This window comes from Falco naumanni, chromosome 2 (assembly GCF_017639655.2).
Source record: "Falco naumanni isolate bFalNau1 chromosome 2, bFalNau1.pat, whole genome shotgun sequence".
Lineage (NCBI taxonomy): Eukaryota > Metazoa > Chordata > Aves > Falconiformes > Falconidae > Falco > Falco naumanni.
The window spans coordinates 20,059,264-20,083,949 of record NC_054055.1 but is presented as its reverse complement, the minus strand read 5'-3'; the positions used below and the strand labels follow the sequence as shown (position 1 = coordinate 20,083,949).

The 24,686-nt window shown below is 45.2% G+C and overlaps 1 protein-coding gene across 2 annotated transcripts in view; it reads right to left on the bottom strand.

Moving 5' to 3' along the window:
- ARHGAP20 (Rho GTPase activating protein 20) overlaps window positions 1–21,558 on the bottom strand; it is a 62,341-nt gene extending 40,783 nt beyond the window's left edge. For both annotated transcript variants that reach the window (XM_040584313.1, XM_040584314.1), the window contains exons 1-2: window positions 21,370–21,558; window positions 11,146–11,231 (exon numbers count right to left, since the gene is read on the bottom strand). In XM_040584313.1, the coding sequence (XP_040440247.1) occupies window positions 11,146–11,231; window positions 21,370–21,468 (185 nt within the window). In that variant the 5' untranslated portion in view covers window positions 21,469–21,558. The remainder of the gene's footprint in view (window positions 1–11,145; window positions 11,232–21,369) is intronic.
- Between the last annotated feature and the right edge of the window lie 3,128 nt (window positions 21,559–24,686).

Below are 24,686 nucleotides of genomic sequence, written 5' to 3'. Positions count from 1 at the left end.
GTTCAGATGAAAAAGTCAGGCAAAAAAAGGACCCTTGCTGAGGGGGAGGGTGTGAAGAAAACAAACAAACAAACAAACAAACAAAAAAGGAAAAAAGTAGTGTGAACAGAGGGTAAAGAATAGGCCACAACTTAACACTCCGGCACTGCAGTTCTGCACCATGGTTGTCTGGGCTTTTTGGAGCTCCTCTTGGCCTACAAGAAGTCTGGAGGCACAGGTTACCTTTGCCACTTCCATCTCAGTTCCTTCACACCCATTCCGTACAGGGGAGCACACTGGGATCTCAGTTTCACCCATGTCCCCCTAGGAGGATCCAGTATTATTTTAGTAGCCTGAAGGGTTCAGGTTTCTGTCCTGCCTTAATTTTTTGAGGAAGCAGCAATCACAACTGGGACATCTAATCTCACTTAATCACAATTGGGACATTTAAAAGCCTAGCTCAACTCCATTGATTTTGAGTTACCTCACGGACAAAACTAACCTCCCTTCAAAAGGGGGTTTCAAATATCTTCTTGCAAACTGTATTACAAGAGTTCAGCACAGGTCATGTAACAGCCAGGAATTCTGGGTTACCAAAAATAGCCAGGACATGCTGCAGACCTCTGCAGAAACAGGTCATTTCAAGCTGAGGTGCACATGAGGTGAAAAGATTGGTGAAGGCATCTTTAGAAACTCATTCTGGACCATCATGTACAGCTGTTAGTGAGCCTGCATGTATTTGCCTGCCCTATCATCTGCAGCTACACGTTACACAGGCTGTAGATGGACAGGAATGAGGCACTCGTGTGACCACGTCCTTTCAACAGGGAAACAGCATTTTCGAGGTGACTGCCTAGGTTTACTGACTGTCAGTCACCTCACTGAACTATCAAGTAATACCAGGGGGGCTGCTCACAGTCTCCTCAAAGCCTCATTGCTCAACAGTCATTCCCATTTAGCCCTGATTTTCCCCTCCTTCAAGAAGTAACTCAGCTAGGCTCTTCCCCTGCTCGGCTTGTGCCACCTGGGTATAGTCTGCAGTTAGGCAACAAGTTTTAAGAAAAATAAATGCATTCAAAACAAAGCAAGACTTAAATATGTGGCCAGGTAAAGCAAACCTGCAATCCACCAGCTGCTGTTCCCTGATGGCCCTTTTTCAGGAGAAAACTTGCAGATTATAAATAAAGTATTCACATACAAAGTGACCTATAAATGGCTGCAAGTACTGCCTTTAAAAGATAAGCCCCTTCACCACACTTTATCCTCCCACAAACTGCAGCTCTCATTGAAGCTGCAGCTGCCCGGCTTTGCGTGTATCCCCACCGCTGTGGGATGCTGTGCAGTGAACTCCACAAAGCTCCACCACAGGCATGAAGGGAAGATCTGCCCAGCTCTTGTATTGGCTTAAGTTTTTAAGGACTGCTTCCCTACGAGGGATGACCGATATGGCTGCCGCATGGAAGACAGGATTGTCACCTCACTGCACGTGTCCCAGCTGTAACAGGAACAAATCTGGCTTTGGTTTGCCACAAGGGCTTTAAACCATATTTTCATACTAGTACTACAGCATAGGAATTATCCTATTACAGTGAAGAGATTACTTGATATGCCTGCTGCTGCCAGCTATTGCAAGGGTAATGACCCAGATTCCTTATGAACCGCCAACAGACAAATTAGTTGCAGCCACATGCACCTGTTTGCTCTCCTATAACTAACTGCCTATGTATTCAACAAGTTTTTTGCACAGCTACCCACGCAAGTTAGTCAGAGGTTTCTATTCCGCCTGAATAGTGATCTGAGCTGAGGAGAAAAGCTGTTAGAGGATTCTCCACACCCCTGCACCTGATGGTAATTACTTTACTTGAGGAAGAAGTGGGCACAGGCCAGTTACCTGCAAAGAACAGCAACCCGGAGGAGGGGGAAACACAAAAGACTTTCACATTACGATGTTTTCCCCCATGTTTAATTGAGAATTTGATAGAGCAGAAGAGCTTGCCCATGTCTGATTAGTGACCTCCTTGTAGAAACGCATGTCACACTTGACACGCCACCCACTGGAAACCTGTCCTGAACTTGGACAGCAATACAGAGGGGCACGAGTGTAAGGTTGCTTAGTCCGAGGGGCTCAGCAACCAAAGTTGTTTCCAAAGAAGCTCTGATAAAATTAGATGCCTTGCAAAATATTGGATATGGTTTCACTACCAGAACCTGCAGGGGGAAGAGAGGGAAGGAAGGTGGATGAAAACACCTCAGCTCTGCTTATTCATTCAGGTGAAGGTCTGTTTCATTCTTTTCTGCATTTTCTGAATAATCCTGCCACGAAGACCTAGGATGCACCTGGATGTACTTAGATACCTACTCCCACTGAACGCAGTCAGCATTCAGTGCACAGGATCCCAACAGAGCACACAAGGATCCAAACCAGTCCAGTCATCTCAGTACTTACAACCACTTTCAGTTAGGGGACAGGATAGGCTGAACGTGGACGTGTCAGTGGGTCATACGCAAAAATAATTCTGGGAACAGACAGGCCTATCCCCTCCCAGGTAAGTGCTTTTACTATTCATTTATGGAGCCAAGCTCGCTCCTGTGAACATAAGATTTTTGGTCCCAGGAACGCTGCATGTCCTTCTGCACAGTGGCCCAGCTTCAGCTGTGGGAGGGAGAAGGAAAGACTCCACTCACTCCAAATATCCTCTGCCTTAGTAGTTATACCACACTTCTGGGTAGGAGAAGATAAATTGCCTAAGGAGTCAGAGAGCTGAACCTGGATGACTAATTTCCATGGAAAGCACACCAATTTAAAGTCCAGTAGTTTTGCAAAAAGCAGTAGTTTTCTGTGGAGATGTGCCTAACGCACAGGCTAGAAACAGCTACCATAGCTCACACTAAGCTCTCTAGATGGCACAAACCTTGGCTGCAACACAGACCATGGCCTCTGCCAAAACACCCAATGAGCCAGACTCCTTCCCACTTCTGCCCTGATATTGCATGTTTGGAAACCACTGCCCTAAACAATTACTCAAAAGCACTCCAGAAAAGTGGACTCAGCCAGAGGTTTAAAAGAGAACAACACTTGCAACTGTTTTAGTGAGGGCCTTGCTTTTGCCCAGGTAGGTTAAATAGGGTCTGTGGACTAGTGGATGAAGCTTCTCAGGAGCCTCTCACGAAGCAGTGTTTAGTTCTTTGACAGAGGCCAGTTCAGTGCTACCAAAAGTCATGCTGTACTGGGATGTGCAAAAGCGCAGCTCTAGGTGTTTTGGGAGCTCTCTGGTCAGTAGGAGAGTGCCTAAAGAACAGAGGCATTTGGGAGGTCAGGAAGCCACCGAGATGATTTTTTTTAAGTCATGGTTTTAGATTCAGGTACTGATATTATTCCCATGTCTTGCCCTTGAGGCTTATTATCCTTTATTAGATCTAGGCCCCAGTACTCAACCACTTCAGACATGGGGACAGAAGAAGTCTAAAGACATCATGTTATTCTCATGATGTGATTAAAACCTCCCTACCAGCAGTTTTGTGCATGATGAGGAAGCAACTGGACCAGGAGAAGCAATGCCCTATCAGCCAGGAGGAGAGTTCAACGTATATTTAATGTTGGCCCTTGTCAGAGAAGAGAGCACCAGAGGCTGCACATCAGCCTGCACATCATTAGAGGCTTTCTGCTTGTTTACACAAGATAAATGATCACAAAGCAGTCTGAGCGAGTCAGTCTGTGATTTCCTCAGGTATGCCGCTGCCTATACTGCTTGGCCAGACTGTCATTTGGCAGAGATTTTGCTGTCTAAAATCAGGGATACACAATGGCTGGACAACAGCTGCATTCTGCCAGACCTCAAAGCCTAATCCAAAAAGCCCCCAAAATGTGCTGTAGCCAAAAGCACATGTGGACAGTGAAACATCTGGATAAGCAGAGCCCTGTGCTCATCCCAATGAGCACTGCCCCTCGCTGTCTTTGTATTAAAACTGCCACAACTCTATCCAAAGGGGAATCGGCTTAAAGTGCTAGTGTTAAAATATTAGTAATTTATTGTAAAATTAATCTCTCATTTAAACTCCAATCCCTCCAAAACCTCGTTTCAAGCCTTCCTTCTTGTTACATCTAGTCCTTTTCTTTTAATAAAAAAGGCAGCATATCTCTGAGAGCCACAGCTCATTTCGATCTCCAGATGTACAAACATTGCTATAAGCCAGTTTGTATGTCATAAATGAAGAACTGATGGGTTTTATCAAAAACAAACATATGCACACATACACACACATGCTCACACACAAAACAAAACAGAAAATACACAGCAGGGGGACAGGAATGCCAATCTTGGAGTTAAAAGGCCATTTGAGGCCTCAGAAAGTTCACTTTGTTCCTTGTTAACAGTTAATAAAATTTTATCCCCAGCTATTACTACATAAAAATAACTTTTGCGCTCAAGCACATGGTTTAAGGAAACAATACTCCAGTGTCATAATTAGGTTAAATCAAGCATGAATTAGAAATAGTATAAAAATTACAACTTGTACAATATCATCACAAGTTATCTTAATTATGTGCAATTCCATTAAAAAGGAAGAGCAATTTGATACAAAATAGTATGAAAAAACCCCCCACCACCACTGTTTTTCTACAAATTCATGTATCCATACCTTACATAGGGAAACATGACATAATGGAGGGGAGAAATCTAGGGAAGTTCTCATACAGAAATTAAGCATAAAATGCTAAAATGCCAAACTTTTAATGAAATGGAAAATCTCAGAAAAAATCCTGATCAGAAGTTTCAAAGCTGAACTAAATCTAAAAATCAAACCCAGAAGCAAAGAACTTTTCATTTGCTCTGCTGACTGACTCTTTAGGAATGGGATTTTCCCTCCATCTTGATGACTAGAAACTTGACTGCTAATGAAACTGGGATTTTTATAAACACATGACTCCAGGAGCTGGAGCTTTATGGAAAAAGCTACGAAATATCACAAGTCAAGATAAAATGAGCGGTACTTGTACTTAATCCTTCACATTGGGAAATTGTTCTGGGGATTTTGCCTTTTCTTCCCCTTTCATAAAATGGCTCCTCTGTATTCTCAAGTGTATTGGAGTCTCTCAAAGGACTTCAAGATGAGGAGTGGAGGATGCAGGGCTGCCCCTGAGGTGCTGTCACTTTGATTTTCACCTGGGGGAGCCACTCTGAGAACAGCGACAGCCCTTCTGCTTCCCAAAAAACCACGCAGCTTTGGAAAGGCTGCCTTGCAAGGGCTTCTTTCCACAGCATGCCTCTTCCTAAGGGTGAATGAAGGCATTCAAGGGCCCTCACCTCTTGTGACCACAGGTCGGTGGCTGAGGGCGCAGGGGGAGGCTGTAGAGACGGTTTAGTTGTGCACATGCGTGCCTGGCATTTGCTACCCAGCCCCCCGCCACCCGCCTCAGCCTCCCACAAGCCATGAGGTGGTGGTGGGGGCCACACCATGGAGCATCCCCCAGGCAGGGCCTCGGCTTGCCTGGCAGCCACGGCTGCCTCACACACTGTAAATCTTCCCCTACTGCCAACGGCGCCAGTTTTGAGTGACTTGTTACCCTATTATCCTCCACCCCCACCTCCCCTTTTCAGCCTTCAAGGGAACCCCATCTTGCCCAGACTGCGATACCTGCATTTCAAACGAAGGAAGCTGGAACAGTATCTGGCCATGCCCCCTCCCGTCCTGCTTCTGAGCCTGTCTCTCCCCCCTCCCCTCCCCCGGTGATGTTTGACAGTGTTGGAGGCAAACCCCCACACTGACTGTATGTGTAAGGCACATGCAACAATGGGCAGGCTCACAATATGGTGGCCTTTGTCCCTCAAAGCCCCTCACACTTAGCCACGAGGTGTTACCTGTCCCACACTATCCCAGGACTGTGCCCTGCGGCAGAGTGGCCCTAAGTCATGCCCCACGTGCCACCAGCAGCTGTGGCAGCCCTGGCCAAGGGTGCCACTCCTCTGCCTGACAGGTATTGCTGTGGTGACCAAGAGGGACAGGAGTCCCGGCAGTGGGGTAGCCTCAGCCGGGTGGGCACCATCCCTGGCTCCACACTGCAGCAAATGCTGTCATGGTGCCCAGGGGCTGCATGAGAGCAACACCTGGCTCCGCCACAATGACCAAGGGGACAGCAGCTGCTCCAGGCATACCTGCCTACAAAGGCCTCGCCCTGCTGTAGCAGGCAAATAAAATGGCTGTGGGGTGCGACAGGGTGGCAGGCACTCCCCCTCCATGCCCTCGTACCGGACCAAGGTGCTGAGCCTCACTGACCAAATGCACCTCATGGAGATTATTTTGCTAGGTGAAATTATTTGCTACTGTGGAAACAAGTGAAGAATGAGCAAACCAATCGCAACTGAAATATCTACTTAACAAGTTAGTTTCTTGCAATGAACTTCTATTCCCTTCCTCCCTGCAATCGGATTTGCCTGAAACACCAAATACTCAACTCTTCCCTGTAAAAAAGAGACAGTTAAGGCCTTCTGGCAATTTACATTTATTAAAAGTCTCTATTTTTGTCTTCATCTAGTCAAATAGCTTGGATCATCCACGTATCTTCTGACTAAAACCCTGAAAACACAATGTCCAAGACTTTGGGAACACTCTGTATTTGACTAGCGCCAAGTGGAATGTATTACTAGATTACACATATGATCTTCGTTATCTGGGATATTTAGCATTTGGCATGGGACCCCTGGAAGATAACATGCCAGAATCACTTACTGTGCGTTGGGAGAAGGAAGAGCAGCCTCTGCGCAAGGCGTAACACTGCTTCCACTTACAGAAGGGGGAAAAAACACCTCAGAAACATGTAAAATCCTCGGGTTTTACCTTTAACTTCTTCAACCATAAAAGCCACGTAATAAAATTGACTGGGAGTGATTTTTTAGGTGCTTTGTTTTCAGGTTCTTTAAAGATTTGTTCATTAAACCTTTTAAAAATTATGCTTAATTTTTTTTTTAAACAGTCCCTGCTTCTAGCTTACTCAAAAATAACATCATAACCATGCTTCATGCTGTAACAGGGAGTAGTTTCATTACCGATATTTTAACACCTTTAGTGTGTAGTGACACATATCTATAAATGGTCATGCAGAAATTGTGAACTTACATTAATAAGTTTCAGCATGTAAAAATATCACTTTCAAAGATCTGGTGAGGCACGCATTAGGAAAGGGGAAGCTGCCAGCAACGGCAACACAGAATTTGGCTGTCCCTGTGAAATATCTGAGATGTGAGCAGAAGTCTGCCAACACAGAGCAGAAACTTGGTAGCTTGGGCTTTGTCACATGTGAAAATTGTTTTGAGGGACAGCAGAACAAAGGCTGACAATTTGGCTTGAAACAAGTCTTTATTATTCTGTATCAGTTCTTTTGAGCTGACAAGACCTGATGCTAAAATCCAGGCCTCAAATATTTCTGTTTCAAGCCCATAATTTGTGTTGTACTGAAGTATATCATTAAGTTGTGCAGTTTTCATTAAAGGACACAAAGAAAAAGTAAGAGGAAAATTACAGCTGCGGAACAGGTCCAGGGCCAAATATAACTAACCTGAATCCTTTGCTGATTTCATACACATTAATGGAGTTAACAATCAAACATACTTTTCCTGCATCTCAGCATCAGCCAAGAAAAATATCAAAAGCTTACTCTTCCAATGTATTTCTAGAATAACTTTGCTCAAAGCGCTTCCAAAGAGGACATCTGATGATGTGAAACAGTCCTTACGTGCCTATTCATCACTATTTTGTGACGAAAGAAAAACTGTACAGAAAGAAGGAAGAGAAGCAAGAACAGGAGGCCATGAATAGTCTGCATATTTTCATCTCTTGACAGTAAGGACCTGAATTCCACTATAATATCTGTACTATTTACTGTGTTCCTCTGCTGCCTGCAATTACAGTCAAGTGAGGCAGGGACTACAGAATGGTTGCACATCTCTGCACCACCATGCCATATAGCCACCCCCGTATTCTTCTTTAGGCCAAATATCTTGTAACTTCTTTTATATGACTGACATGGCAAGGCAAGATTTGTAAGGAAGGCTTCTCTCATTAAACCAAATTATACAGCTGGAGAAAAAGAAGACAAGCTTTCAAGCACACAAGACTTTCAGATTTGCTTCTCTTTCAGGATTGAAGAAGAGGACAATGGCACAAACAAGCATCTGCTTTTTCCAGCTAGGTCGTCTTGGCTCACTTATATCTTCGTGCCATCACAGTTACAACAACTCTACCATTAGAAAAACTTAATCCTTTGACTGCTAAATAGCCATCTTGAGATGTCACAATGGCTTCTTTGAATAAATACCACTAACAAACTTTAATATGCCCCAAAGTAAGTCTGTCCGAAGTGGGTGCCACCACATTTTATGAAAGTGCCCTGTGTATAAACCAAGGACACCTGACATATAAAGTGGTATAAAAATACAAACTGACTTGTGCTTCTAAGTATTTCCTGCCCTTTTAAACTTTGCACTTGTTCATTATTTCAACAAATATTGAGGTGAGCCAGCTGCTGAGGTGAGAGGATTCATATAAATCCCTCACAGATGTTTGCTAACTTCAGATAGGAGCTTTATTATCTACAAATCATTAATCAACCATTAACAAGTAAGTGTTACGGAGTTCCAGTATTAAGGTTCACTGCCAGTGGAGAATAATGGATTTTGCTGCCTGACTATGTCTACAAGAAGGGGAACTAAGAGCTGAGAAAGGCCTGAGATAAAGAATTTGGAGGAGATCAGAAAACATGAGAAGTCATTTTCTCACTCTTCAGTTTGCCTTAAGTGAAAGCACTTAGAAGAGGTAAGCGTTTACACAACAGAGTGGAAAGTTTAAATCCATCCATCAGTTTGGTCACGCAGAGGAATGTGTTTTGCACAGCCAAACAAGGAAGTCAGGCACAGGTGAGAATTACTGCTCCCATGAACAATAACAAACACCATTCAAAGCATTACCCTCTGAATGATGGACTCTGAAGCTACAAAATCATCTGCTCTGGCTCCTAGGGTCCTCAGACTTCACCCGATACCTCTCACTAAGGCTACATGCTTCAGTTCAGAACAACCGGACCAGCTAAGTTGTTGCACGCCACAGACAGAGGACAGACATGACTGAGGCAGCATCCATCAGCTGTGAAAGTGGCAGGGTCTGTCGGGGAGGCAAAGCGTTGCCTTTACTGCAGAACAAGGCAACATTTTCCCCTCTTCAGTCCTCTCCATCACACAGTTTCTGCCAACTGGCCTTACCAAAAAATCCTTCCACACATCAGATCTGGAAATAATTCTGATCTGGGCTATACAAGCAAGACATATTTACACGTAAGAAAGTGTAAAATTCTTAGGTGAAAATGTACATACTGAGTGTGTACCCCACTCGGTGTCTCTCCAGCTATGTCTGATTTCTGGTACTTACAGAGCGGACAATAAAACAAACAACAAAAAAAAAGTAGAATTGAACAAAAATATTCATGTCTGAACCCCAGCAGGCCAATGACAGAAGACTGAAATATAAGCATCAAATATAGTTCATTCTCTTAATATCAAGGAGCAAATCTTAAGATAGCTTGAAGGGAAGACATTATGGAGACACAGGTGTATAAACTGCAGGAGACGCTGAAGCCCAAGGGCTGAGACATCCCATATCTTGTCCCCTGTAATCTTCAGTTATTGCTACTCCCCATAGTAATAGTCCATCTCTAATTTCACAACTTCACATATGAATGTGTCTTCTATGCCCAAACGTGGTATCACAACAACAATAGCTACAAATACAATGAAGAAATCACAGTAAATGAAGAATAAATATGATAGTCCAGACAATCTAAACAATTTCAGTATTCTCATTAAGGGGTTACAAAATACCCATTTCTCTTCTTTTAAAGACCTCAAAACAAAGTCAGAGAGAGGCCACAGAAGAAATTTTACAGACAGAACCAGAAGACATGTTGCTGGCTCTCAGTCCTAGGCTCAGGCCACTAGACTACACAAAAAGGTGCAAACGCCTTTAGGAATTATTTTCTAAGTTTCCTTTTATGTCATAGCCAGCAAAAAGACCTGCAAGTCGTTTCAACTCATTTTCCTTTCCTATTTTGCAACTCTGATGTTTTCACAGAACACTTTCACAGGTTTCAGAAATACTGTGGAATTCTTCATGATGACAAATATGAAACCAGGTATTAGTTAGATCAAACACAAAAAACTTTCCAAAGCTCACATACTGATTACTTAACACACCCCAGAGTAGGAAAAAATATTCCTTACAAAGCCATACTTTAATTTCCCTCAATAACGTTTCTTCGTAAAGAGCTCTACACAGCTGGAAGCATTAACAGCCTACCAGATGGTTCACTTCTCAATAAACACTTATGTTTTGTAAGTTTAAAGTCTAATGAACTGTAGTGCAGGAAGACAAAAGTTATGTATGCAGAGTGGTTCAAGTGGCAGGTCAGAGCTGGGGCTGGAAGGGGACTAGCTCCACAGAAACTACCATTTTTATGGTAGTTTTACATTGGGGTAGGGATGGAGGAGGAACAGCTGATCCTGGCAGAAGATGAAGACAAAAATGCTGAATACTTCAAACCCACCCACCCCCACATACTCAGCCTCACAAGTGCTAATGCTGGATGGGAGGAGGCTGTGACCACCAGATCCTGGCCCACAGCATTGTCCCAAACAAGCAGATGCCGGAGAGCCTGTACCATGCAGCAGTCCATGACAGATACTAGAATTAAATTGTACGATCTCACAATAACCACTCCCAAGTTATGCCTAGCACGGCACGAGTGTACAAAGCAAAAAGTAGGAAACACTCATCTTCCTCTGCCCATGCCATCTCCCCCGCAGGCAATCATAGCCAGCCACAAATTAATTCGAACTGAGCAGCCCAAATGTTGCACAGCCAGTTGCACATTGCAGAGCAGCTCTGCTTGCTCAATTGGGTATAAACAGCTTAGTATGGCAGCACTGGGGAAACCCCCTCCAGGAGATCAGCCAGCATCTCAGCTGGGATCTATCACATCTTTCAGCAGGCTTTGCAGTTGTGCAGCTACTGAGCAGCCTGAATTGTGACAAACCTTGTGTGGATAATAGCTGAAAAACCTTTCAAGTTTTGGGCTGAGAAACTGCAGAACACTACATCCAGCAAAACTCACTGACTCACCTTGAGATCGATCTAGATCTGTTAAGTGCTTTGACAAAGATCAAAGATGGTGCAGACTGGCGTCTTTGGGCCAAACTCTTCATTTTCTGATTGGAAAGAGAAACAAAATGAAATCACAGGTGAGAATCGGAACAAGAACTTCATGGATACACACTTGTCACAGCCAGAGTCCAATTTCAGACCATAGGAAAAAAGCTGAGTTATTGCCATCAGCAACCCTGGAGGGCAAAAATGGTTGTAAAATATCACATATTGAGAAAAATGGGAGCACAACCAGAAAGCCAGTGATAAAGAAAAGCTGATAATTAGTGTCCACACACAAATACATGAGGTACACTGCACACATGAAATAAACACCTAGAGCTTGTCCTCAATAGTTTTTTGTCCCTTAACAATCTTGTACTTTAAATCTATCAACTATCCAGATGGTGTTTCAAATTTCAAATGTTTCATACATTTCTGTGTCAGGTCTGACATTTATCATAAATGAAGGTTTGAATTCTACCCACCTAACCTCATGTGCTACACTGGGCTACCTTTTTTTTTTCCAAATCTTTAGAGATGAGGGCATTTTCCTTCCCTACTAATCTAGCTGGAGCATTATGTCTTGTCTCTCAGTAGTCAATAATGACATTTTTTTCATTCCTGACTATGTATGGGACAAAACAGGAAAGTGAGAGGCACAGCAGTTCTTAGCACAGAATTAGGAAGGGAATGGAAAAAAGGAGACATTCAAAGACAAGAGAGTGCAGCAGGAAAAAAAAAGACAAAGCATAGGGAAGACATGCAAATGTCAGTAGCTATCAAGGGAGCATAGATTCCCATTCATTGAAGTTGAATGCTACAATTAAAATACTGAGCAAATAAACAACACTGTTTTCCTCAGAGGCAGAAATTTTCTAAAGCAACCACAGGAGACAAAACCACACACTTCCCTGAACAGAAATTGGCATTCACCACTTTATCCTCTCCCTCCTGCAGCCAGATGCAGGACTAAGGAGTCCTGGCCCTAATTTTGGAGCTGCTCTCTAGAACCGGTTGTGCAGCCTGCTGCCAAGGTGCATGACCTCTCCTCTCCCTGACCCTCCACCAGAAGGGTGGTTGTTACCTTATTTAGCTCAAATATTTTTCAGAATAAACGGGTGAACAAAAGGACTGGGGTTGAACATCTCCTGAGACCCTGACAGGACAGCATCCAATGCCGGAGCAGTCCATTACACCAGCTTGGTAACTGCTGACAGCCCACAAACAGGTGAACCTTTGACATTCATGAAGTCTCTGTTCTCAGCTAATTGCAAAGCATGACTTTCTTCCTTCGTACTAAAAATAACCACTGACTACCAGGAACAAATATGTTAGAGAACAACTGATTCTTCTGCCAATATATGTGCTGGATGTGGCATGCATTTTGTTTGGGCAGGTGCACAGCATGCTCCCCTTGAAGAAATTAAAGTCTACAGTACTCCATGTTTTACTTGCTTTTGACAAGTGCATTTCTTTCACTCATTGCAGTGCATTTATTGTGTCTTTTTTTGGTTCCCCCTTTATTTATGTAGAGCATGCTTGTATGTTTTGTCAGATACTCAGTTACAGCTATTGTGCAGAAACTGTTATAAATTCAGCTGTGTAATTTCAATTTACCTTTAAAAATTATCCCCTCCTCCCTCTTTCTTTTATCAGAAAATAACCTTCTCAAGACTGATAAATTAAGCCTGGGAATATTCAGCTGTCTTCAGTTGGACTGTAACTGGATAATAATTTAATAGATTACTAACAATATAAATGCCATTTTTTGGTAGTGTTGAGGAAAAAAAAATACTTTGCTAAAATCTTCTAGTGAATGAAATCAGTTTGTCTTACTGCTAGCAAATCTGAAAAGCTGTTCACAGTTTATAAAGTAGTATATCTACAAATACAAAGGCAAAAAGAGACCTGTGTAACAATGCTGTCCAACATGCTACAGAAGACAAGCCACAGATTTCACACAACCAGCAGATTTTAGGAATTTATATAAAGCATCAACTCCCAATTGGAAATTTACTGTGTCTCATTATTGGGCAGGTGGTGGCTTTCAGGGAGTGGTTAAAACTAGAGCATCTCAGCTCATGCCAATGCAGTGGAGGTTTGGTTACATTTTCAAAGAGATCTTAATTCCTTCGACTTCTTAGGTCTGAAAAGGAAGCCACTGAAAAAAATGCAGCATTTTAAAATCTCTGTCAATTATGGCAGGTTTTTTCATGCTTGGGTTAGTAGCACTGAATAGTGCTTGTGGCAGTGAGATTCTAGTCTTGACTGAAATATCTGAGGACCAAGGAAAAGAGTAGGACTACAGCAAGTTTAGAGCTAAAAACAAGTGGCAAAAAGTCACAGAATAATTCAGGTTGGAGGGGATCCCAGAAGGTTTCTGGTCCAGCACCTCTGGACTTGCTGAGCGCAGGACCTATCTGAGCAGGCTGCTCCGGGCCACCTCCAGTCCAGGTCTGTGTTATCTCCGAGTATGAGATTCCACAGCCTCTCTGGACAACCTCTTAACACTGCTTTAAAGCAAAGCTTAACAAAAAAAGAGCCTTAAAAGATCACTGCTGAGATCTGGAAAAGGAAAATTTTCACAGCAAAAGTGAAGTGAGTCAGATCAGCTGTATGCAAATAAAAACATTACACAGAGACATTGACTACAGACAGAAAGGGGGGTTTGTTTTTATTTTGCTATGTACAGAGTTTGGAAAAAGAAAATAGGTGATCATCATGATAACTTGAAATGATTTACTTTGGGAAGGCAGAGGACAAATTCATTTTTTGGCTAACTTGGACCCAGGTGCCTGTTCTCCTCGGTTTCACTCCATTTAACACGTGCAAGGCTGTCACCCTGGCAATGCAGACAAGAGGAGATAACATCTTGGACAGCTGTAGTGAGAGCAGATATTTGGGAGCAAAAGGAGATGCAATGACCAATTATCTAAGCGTGGGACACAAAGAAGCATTTCTCAGCATGTGTCCCACATCATAACCTCCCATTTTTTCATGTAAATATTAGAAAGGTCAACACAGAGAGAAATCCTCATACTTGCTGGCTGAGTCACACCCATGTGAAATGTATCATAAAATCAGTATCTGTAATGAATGTTTACAGTGTGCCAGATGCAAAGATGATAATCTTGTATCAGTCAGGAAAAACTAGAGCTATTTTTGCCTTCCTCATGTTCAAAATCTTGGGTTCCTGCCCCCTCCCCTCTGATTCAGGTTTAACTTCATACTTTCTGCATTTCTGGTGGTGGTTGTCTTGACTGCTTTTTTAATGGTAACAAAAAGGTTTGCTTTTTCTGTTGTTGGACTGGTGGTAGTATTTGATCAGTTTCTCATCTGGTGTAAACAGACATAGGGCTATAGATTTCAAAAGAATGAATTTACACCAGATAGCTACTGACCTACACTCTAAAATACTGTTTTGTAAATTGTGACGGGAGGTGCTTTATGAGCAGATCAGCCCACCATGCTGAGGATGTGCAAACCATCACTGAAAATATGCAGTCTGTCCTCAGGAACCAGAACCCCTACAGACCACAGGATTACAGTAAAACTTCCACAAGTATCTCACAAGTCATCAGCTGGAGGAAAAATCTATTCCTGACTGCCAGTATTCAGCTAATTTTGCCTCACAGTTGAAGTGGATAATGGTATTTTATGGAATTTATGTAAAAGAATATATTGCTGAATGATGATATTAATTCCCATTCTGTGAAAAAGATAACATACAGCAGCATCTGCACGATGTCCTCAAAATAAAAGGAACTGAAGATAAAGCCGTCTCTTGTACTTTGTGTGTATCAACTATATCAAGCTTAGAAAGAGAATGGCAGAGCATTAATTAAATAAATAATGCGTGAGAAAATTCGTGGTACTTACTATTTCTTTAGTGATGACAAATAAGTAACAGATATACAGTGTTCAGAATACTTTACAAGAATCTAGAGAAGTGAAAATCTGTGCAATAAGCAGATACCCTGCTGCAGCTACTGCAAATGTGCAGGAGGTCAGAGCAGGCAGGCTAATGCAGGGACTGTGCTGTGGAACACACTGCCCATGCTGCCAGGTGATGGTGCCTGACCAGTACGATGGTCAGGCATGTGCAGGAGGATTCCCTTCACCCAGCCTCCAGCTTGCACACCTGAGCTGTTTGCCCTGTGCTTCTTTTAGTCAACAGAGGGAAAAGGACACATTCAGCGCACATCGCATCTAGAAGTGCTGTTTTCCTCCACTGACTGTAAAAGAAAACTAAGGGGACCAAGAAAATTGAGTTAATCAGCTCAGTCCTCTCCTTGCTGTCTGAGCAAAGGACAGGGAGCAGGCAAATTTGTGAGCTCATAGGGAACAACTGTCTTCTCAGAGAGTGGTCTGAGCTTAGAATGAGAAAATTGTATTACATGATATCTGTTTAAGTGATTGATATACAAAATAATTGAAAAATGTATTCAGTTCCTGATGGACAGCTAAGTGCAACAGAAATGCCTCCTTAGCAATGTGCAGATACCCTTGTAAAACCCTCCCCAGACATGAAAGTATTTGGGGCTCCTGATTTACAGGCTCGCTCCAGAAGTGGGTCAAGGCTGGGACATCTGCCTGGGTCATTTAACTGGGTGATAGGGACAGCCCTCAGATGTGCCAGTACCTTGAGCTGAGGACTGCACTCAAGTGGCTATGCTCTCCCTCTCACCGCTTTATTTTTTCTAATAAAATGAAGTCTGATTTTAACAAAGCCTTCTCTTTAAAAGTATCTAAGTTAATAACTGTGAGGGATTTCATCCATGCAAACTGTGTTCCTGTTGTCTGAGCAACAAAACCTATCTATGGCAGGCATTTCTGGTTCGGCTAGACATGAACCAAAACACAGAACACAAATCCTTACCAAAACTTGTAAGGCGAAAGTTCAACAAACTGCCCAAGAATCAAAAAATCAAAACAATCCTCAGCGCCCAGCAGTTAGTTTTCCAGGGCAATTGAGCATCACTCTTTCCCATGTATCACTGGGCCACTTAGGAGAGGCAATAAATCATTTTTTCCTATATACTATAATCCAGTATTTGTTAGACTTACAGTGTAGGGTTGTCTGAAAATACCAGAAATAACAAGAATCTCTTATACTTTGGTAGAACAAGAAATGGCTTTATACTGACCTATAACATTCTCGAGCCCTTATAAACAGGGTGAGAAGATGACTGCATTTGAACTGCTGGCTCAAGCAGCAGAGATGTCTAGGTCCCACAGGGAGCCCATTTACCATAAAGGCAGAGCAGGTGACAAAACTATGTGCTTTTATTTATACTGGCAGAATACTTGTACTTACAAGGAGTTTCCTAAAAAGAAAGCCATTTTTGGATGGATAGCTGAGGAGAAAACAATTGCAGGGGCACAAGGGGAAAGAGCTATCAATCAGCGCAGCAGAAGCAAAAGCACATCACCATGGCACAGCAGCTGCTAGAGAGCACAGCAAAGATGGAGACCAAAGGCCATCTCAGAGTAGAAAGAAAAACAGATGAAAGAAACTAGGAGCAAAAGATGTTCTACGAAGTACCTACCAAAGGATATGAATCTTCGGAAGCACTGATACGGACATGTTCAAAAGATCTCACCCATCTACATCAAAAGATGGAGGTGTGGAAGACTACTAAAAGTGTGGAGGAGGGGAGTGTCAAATATTTTTGCCTGTGGGTCCTGCTGGCAGCTGCACCGCACCCACAGCGCTCACACCAGCAGCCCTGTGGTGGTGGGATGAAGCACAAAGTTTCAAGCCTGACACAAAGCAGAAAGGTTAACACATGGACACAACTCTGCCCCAGTTTCTGTACAGCAAGGCTTTCTCAGGAGCAGTTTACAGATGTCAGAGGGAGGAGATTCCTCCCACTCCACATGGATACTTCAAGCAGCATTAAGTAAACAGGCAATAATGTGATATATGCAGTTCTTCAGTATTAGGTCCTACATGGCCTGCCAAGTCCTTCTCTTTCCTACTGTGACTATGAGGGACAGAAAACAAAACAAAACAAAACAAAACAAAACAAAACAACCAAAACCCAAAACTAGGGAACTCAAGAACTAGAATATGTTGTTTTATGCATAATTTTTGAGTTTCTCTCATGGACAGACAGAGGAAGGATTGCTAATGCTAGTTTGTAATTAAAGCAGTGTCAGGAGGCCCATCATAACAGTAAGTTATCGTAAGCCAGCGCAGCCTGCCAAGGTGATTTCAACCTAAGGACCAACCACGCAGATTACTTCATTAAAAGAAGGGCTTTTTCAGTCCTCTCAGAGATAACATTGCTACAGGATATGTCTGCAGGATGACAGGAATTGTCCATCACTTCACTAACCAGTGCCAGAAGTGTTCCTGGACAGCTGAGACTCCCAGCACTACCCGGTGTGATTTTGGAAGAAACCCCCAGATCCCCAGCCAGGGTCAGAGGACTTACAGGAAAACAAAATCTCTGGTTAAGGACCTTTATGTTAAAAAACATATCTATAAGGGCATGAGATCAAGGTATCATCAAATATAATGGCAAATGTATACTTAATTCACCTTTGCAGAGCACAACAAGTAAAGGATGCAGATTATGTATGACTATGTCTAGTCTTCCAATGCTGTGGAATTTTATCTATTTAGTACACTGCTGTGGAACACTACAACTCTCCGTTTCTTGCCAGTAAACTCTTGCAGTATTTGTGATCAGAATCACAAAGAAACACATTTTTATGGTGATAGGATACCATATTTCAAATCCCAAACCATTTGCTTAGTGCAAAATGGTTAATCTTTTGCACATATTGTATGAGTAAATATTAAAAATGCTGTGCCTCCAAAATATTTTAAGTAGTTACTTGAAATCGTCAAGGAGGCAGAAAAAACTCCTAAGAGTGACTCCTTGTGTTACCAAATACTGTCTTGTATAAAATATTTGGGGTTGGTTGGAAGTTAGCCCCTCTAAGATGAGACAAGTGAAACTCCAGGAACTCATAAATATGGTCAAATGACCGCAGCTGCTACTGTTGACACAGTTACACTGGCACAAAAGACGTCTCTGCTGCATAGTTTGTTTTGATAAATTTGTAGAAATAAGCTCTATCAGTATAATCACTCTTACTCATGTTACTTCAATCCACTTCAGAGTTGTATCAATTTACTGGTATTGGTTACTAAACACTCAGTACAAAACTTCTCTGTAGGTCAACCACACATAGTCCAGCAACGCCAGAAGTCCAATAAAGGAGGGAATCTAGTCCACAGTTTTCCAAAGCATTAACTACCACACTGCACTTCAATGTCACCTTTTATCAGGGTGTCTTTAATGCCTTATAAGTATTTAACAGGGAGAACCACCTAGTGTCTTGTGAGGCAGGTTAGCAGTTCAAACCACTTTGCATGTCAAGAAAAGGAAAGGAAATATTTCCAGAAAATAGCTGAAAGGGTCACACAAAAGACATGAAAAAAGTCCTAGATATTTTCTGTCTCTTGGTCCTACGAGGTAATCCTTCAGCTTTGTTTTGAGAAGCCAAGTGGAAGACGAAGTAGTTCAGACAATGACAGAATGATGTAGCAAATCTCAGATAATTTGAGAAAGGTATAGTCACCATAATAAAAAGAAAAAGGTTCAGTGGTCGCTTAACATCCCATATTGAGGGTATTTGTGCCAGAAAGTAACATAGTTGATGTTAAATACCTATTTGCAACAAAATTGTTCCAGTTTACATGCTCTGTCACCAGTACCAAAACTGATTTTTGGCCAACACATTCTTGCATTTAACTGTACTTTACCAATATAAGCAGTGTGATCTCCCCGGTAGTAAGAAAGACTTCCAGTATTTTAAAAAAATGTGGTGCTTTGGCACTGAGTGGAAAACAAAGCAGAGGTATATCTGGAAACCATAGGACCCAAGTAGTAGAAAAAATATTTCAACTGTCACGGAGATCCAGCTTCAGGCAAAATTAGGACTAGCCCATTGCTGCACATGCATAAAGTAGGAATCTTCTCCTACAGACAGGCACAAAGAGGTAGCGTGTTAGTGGTCTCAAGGGAGCACCACAGCCATGGACAAGCAGCTGGGCGGTTGGCTGGATGTTGGTGGCTGCCTATGTTGGCTGTGTAGGGTGTGTAAAGCTGCCATATGCTGCATGGCCCAGCCAGGGTCTCAAGCTGCTTCTCCACAGGAGGAACTCCATCTGTACCCTTGTCGCATGTGCCTCCACACCGAGGAATTCCAAAAGGGCTGCCAAGATCCGTAAAAAGTAATATCCCCGCTCCCTTGCCAGCACTGGCAAAAACAAGGTCTGCGTTCCTTCGACTGTGGGCTCTTTGGAGCAGGAATAGGAAACACAAGTGCTACCATTAATATTTGTCCTCAGAATGCTGAATCATGAAGTAGAACTTGTAAGAAAAAAATCTTCATCTTCACAGTACTTGAGCATCCCTTCTCATTTTAGGCAGGTGCATGCCTGGCATCAGGGCTCTGCCAGGTTGGAAGGTACACAGTACTTTGTCTTCAGCAAAAATGAAAGAAATTATATAAGAAAAATAAAAGCTGTTATCTTAAAATAGATTGCAGTACTTAGAGAAGGTATCTACTCCATCAGTTTGTCCACCTAGACAGCAGAAGGTGCTCCACCACGTTGTGTAGGTATGTCACACTCCCTCTTCAGAAGCTGATCAGGCATTAAATGCAGCAAAGTGCGTTGCGAGTCTTAGCCAAATACTTTCCAGGCAACCATTTCACCACTGGCAGCAGCTGCCATGAGAAGAGGTCCCCAGACTGTGGTCAGGCTGGAGCACTCTGTGCTTTAGTGGGACATGGCGCACATGGACACAGCCCACGGAAACACACAGCATCGCTTCCCAGCTCAAAGGGACACTTCATCAGGAAGAGAGGGACCAGGAGTCCTCTCCACACCACTGTGCCACAGCCAGCAAAGACCCAGCCACTGCTCAGCAGCAGGACTGGACACAGGCTCAGCCTCTACTACCATGCATCCTAAATTCATGTCACCAGGTGGACAGATTTAGTAAAGGACACTGTAACCTGGTCAGTCACTCTAATCCTGCCAGCCTATTTGGCAGTCAGTAGTGTTGTACGCCTCTAAAGACAAGGCAGTGCATAGATTTAAATGTCATTGTGAGACAAAATTAAGGCAGGAAGGTACCAGCTCTGCTTTGGGTAGAAAACCACTACAGCACTTGCTAAAACCAAAGAGAAAAAGTTTTTGTTTTACACAGTGAGAAGAATGTGGTTATCACAGCTTGCTTGTTACAGCCAAGTATAAGGCAGAAACAAGTACTTGGCTGTACGCAGAGATGAGCATTTTGCACTAGATTGTGTCAAATGCTGAAAAACAATTTGAGACATCAAACAGATTTAACAAGCAGTTTTGAAGATGGGATGACGCTCTTCTGCTATCAATTGTGATATACCTAGAGAGTGCAAGGCGCTTCTTTGGGAAGCTGCTCTTACATTTATCTTGTACAAAGCACGTGTAAGAGCAGCCAGCAAACCCCCTCAGCTCCAGCAAAGCCTTCCCTCGCCCCCCCGACACACATGCAGCAGAGCCCTCCTAGATCCCCTGGATAATCATTCAGCAAATCTCCCCCCACGCTCTCTCTGATACTCATCCAGCAAAACCTCCAGACATCCATCCAGCAAAGCCCCCCTCCAGGTCTCCCCAGGACATCCATGCAGCAACCCCCCCTCCCCTCCTTATCTTCCCAGCACATCGCTGCAGCACTCCCACCGCCCGCAGCTCAGCAGGAAATCCATGCGGCAAAGCCCCTTGGCTGCACCGACCACCACCTAGCAAACCCTTCCCTAGCTCCGCGGGACGCCGGCGCAGCAGCGCTCCTCACCCACCCCAGGCAGCCAGGCAGCCGCCTGCCTTTGCTCCCGGGACATCCGTCCAGCAACGCCCCTTAGGTCCCCGGGGTCACCCACCCGGCAGAGCCCCCCGCGCTCCGGCGGGCACCGCCGCACGCCCAGCTCCCCGGGCAGCCGTGCCGCAAGCCCTTCCCGCCGCCAGCCCCAGCTCCCCCGGCAGCTCCCCCCGGCCCCGGTCCCGACGGCGGCGGCGCAGCACCCGGGGCGATGGGCCCTGAGGAGCGCCCGGCGGGCAGGCGCTGCCCCGCGGCAGCCCGCGGGGTGCTCGGGGGCCGGGGGCCGCTTTCCCGCGGGGTCTCCCGGGGGCGGCCTCACCTTCTTGCTGTCGGCGGCGGCGAAGACCCTGCTCTCGCCGCTCACCGAGGACGAGCGGCCCGGCCCGAGGTGCTCCTGTTGCGGGGACATCACGTCCATGCGGCCCCGCGCCGCCGCCCTCCCGCCGCGGGGACACCCGCGCCGCCGCCACCGCCCGCACCATGGACAGGGCGCGCCGCGCCGCGCCACGCCCCCCTCGGCCACGCCCCCGCCCGCGGGACACGCCCCGGGCGTACACGCCCCTCACACGACCACGCCCCCCCGCAAGTTCCGCGCCCCGTTCGGTGGGGAAGGGGTACGGGAGCGGGCGGGGGGGAGGGAGCTGATGCGCATGCGCCGCCGCCGCCGGGGGTTTTGGGTGCGGGGGGTGCGCGCTCGTGGCGGGGAGGGGGCGCGCGCCACAGGGGCGGGGGGCGGGTCTCGGCGGGAGCCGCGTGGCGGCGGGTGCGAGGGGGACGTGTGGAGCTGCGGGGTCCCGGGGGCGGCGGTGGTCCCGGGACTGGGGTGGCCGCTGCAGGGACACGGCGCTGGGGGATGGGGCGGGCCGCAGCGGCCCGGAATTACCCTCCCCCCAGCTCCCCGTGTGAGGAGCGAGCAGCAGGCTGGGTGCGACGCAGGTGCGGGTGTGAGGGTCCTGGCGCGAGGGAGAGGTGGCCGCGGCAGCACAGGCTCGGAGTGCGCTGGGACAGCCGGGGGGGGGGCTGAGGGGACGCCGCTGTGCTCCAGAGGGCTGTGAACAATAAGGAGGAGGAACCCCTGGTTAAGCTAATGTGTAGCGTTGGCTCAAGAACAAATGGGTGTAAATAAGCTGTAAGTAACTCTGCTGGAGAGGGGAACAAAGCGTCCTGATCGTACTGATCGTGAGGAGTGGGGGAGCCACGCCAGCGAGGAGAGGCAGAGCTGCACAAATGGTGGCGGTTTGCGCCAGCTGTCATGCTTGCGCATTACGGTGTACCCTCATTGACTAAGGTGTCTTCAGCTGCGAGGGGCTACCCCTCATCACCCAAGAGGCTCTTTCTAATCCTGTCTTTCCACACTTTGCAAGGGATATTTTTAACCCCCCCCTTTCCAGCTGCCACAGGCTCTGTGTGCATTTTCTCCCATGCTGATCGCAAAAAAAAAAGCAGAAAAGGAGAGATCCTGCCATCTCATGTGCAGCTTTTCATATCTACAGCTTCCCTTGTGCAAGAAGAGTTTTTACATTCCCGTGATGAACTGGATTGGGAATTTTTACAGCTTTAACACAGTTATTTTTCATCTGGAGAACCCAAGTAGGTTCTCCTCCTGGAAGCAGAAATGTATGTGCTGCTTCCATAACTTGCTGGTGGCTGCTCTGGTGGCGTATGACTGAAATAGCAGTAAATGATGAATTTGGTTCCATGTTCCGCAGCCACCTGGATAGGTTATTTAGGCCCAGCGTGCCCGCGTGATAGTGCTTCAGTGAACTCTTTGTTGAGATTGATCTGGGCACCTGCCCTCTCCTTGCACCCTCTTTTCTGCAAGTCAGTGGAAGCATGTAAGTGTTAAGTAAATGAAAGATGAAATATTAAAGATGCAGCAGCACTTTAGACAAGACTTCCTTTTAGGCAGAAGCACTGAGGTTTTCTGGATCTGACTGTTAACTTTTCCTGCCTACCCTATGCTTAACCAGTATTAAAAAAAAAAAAAAAAAGCTGTAGAGAACTATAGCCACTAGGAGATAGCCCTTGGGTAATGCTGTACCTGTGCATCCCACCTCAGAAAGCCCACCAGGCTGCCTCTCATATCCTTGGGAAAGAGAAATGGATGGTTAGAGCAGAGGTTTGTGTTTTTTATATATATTAACGTATCATGAGTTACACCATTTCATCTTCATTGAATTTATAAGGTCTTTTCAGCTGAAGTGTGAAAACCTTTGAATGATGTATTCTTGCTCTCTGTGCTAATTTACGGACAGATGGCCATACATCACTAAGGCAAACCAGCGTATAAAAAAACCTTCTAAATTTTTAAAGCATGAGTCTCAAAAATCATTACGTCACCTGATTTTTGCACCTCTGGGCCTTGGCACAAGCTACGCGTTGGGTCGGGTGGGGAGCATCCATCCCCACATGCCGTGCAGGCCTTGTCCCACAGTTCTCGCAGGTTCTCCCATCCCTCCGTTCCCATACCCTTGCTCACGTTCCTGTTTCCCTTCCTTCCACCGTGGTGCCGGTCCCGCGGGGGTTGAGCAGCAAGTGGAGGGAAAGCAGAGTCATAGGCTTCCCCTGGCACGGTGCCAACCTCTATAAAACCGGGAGGTGAGTCTCCGATTACTGCTGCCCAGCACCCAAGCCAGTGGGATGCCATCCCTAGGGCAGGACTCTGAGCTTCTGTGACAGGGCTAAGAAAAGATCTATCAGGGCAGAAAGGAAACGGTACAAAATGTCTATTTGAAGCCCGGAATATATTTAGCAATTTGGCAACCTCCTCCCCAGAAACATGTGCAAGTGATGATATTCTTGGTGGCATTTTGGAAATGGGGCTGTAAGTATATGTTTATTTTGCAAAGGAAACGTTACATAAGCTTTCCAAAATGCTTGCACATGCTTAGAGGTGTTCTTTTATCTACTACCATGAGCACATTTCCTACACTCTTCATTGAATGCTGACTCTTTCACCTACTCACTGAGATAAATAGATTAAAATCTTGCCATTTGGTGAGCAGGATCGGAGAAGCTTTCTTCTCTGCAGCAGCACAAACATGTTTGCATACGCAAAGGTACAGCCATCAAGCTTTCTTTAGCTGCAATACTTCCCTGGTGCTAACTTTCCTATACCTTTCCTTAACCTGCTCTGCCAGAAAAGCAGACAGGAGGTTTAGCACAGGAGACGTGAGCTGGAAGGAGTGACTCTGAGGGAGCAGGGCTTTACAAACCTCGCTTCCCTTGACTGCAGCACAGGTGACGGAGGTACAGAGGGAGCATCTGGGGTACAGCAGCAATGTACAGGCAGCCTGGAGTACCCTGCCTGTAAAAAGACCTCTGGCGTGGCACTGGTGGCAAGTGGGTCCCATGCCTTATGGTGATGAATTTCAAAGGGTAAAAATAAATAAACAACCCACTGAGAACTGCCAAAAAAAAACGGGAAACAGGAAGAATAGGTTTTCCCAAAGGACTGTTCAGAGCTTAACCAGCAGTTTCTTTCTGGCAGATCAGGACTTTGTTTATTGATTTGAGTTTGGATTGAGAGACCCTTGAAAATTGGTGGCGTGATGGAGGCTGGGGACAGGATGTGATTGCAGCCTGTGTAGCATCCCCGGTGCTGCCTCTGCCTGCCTGTTACCTGCCTCTGTGCAG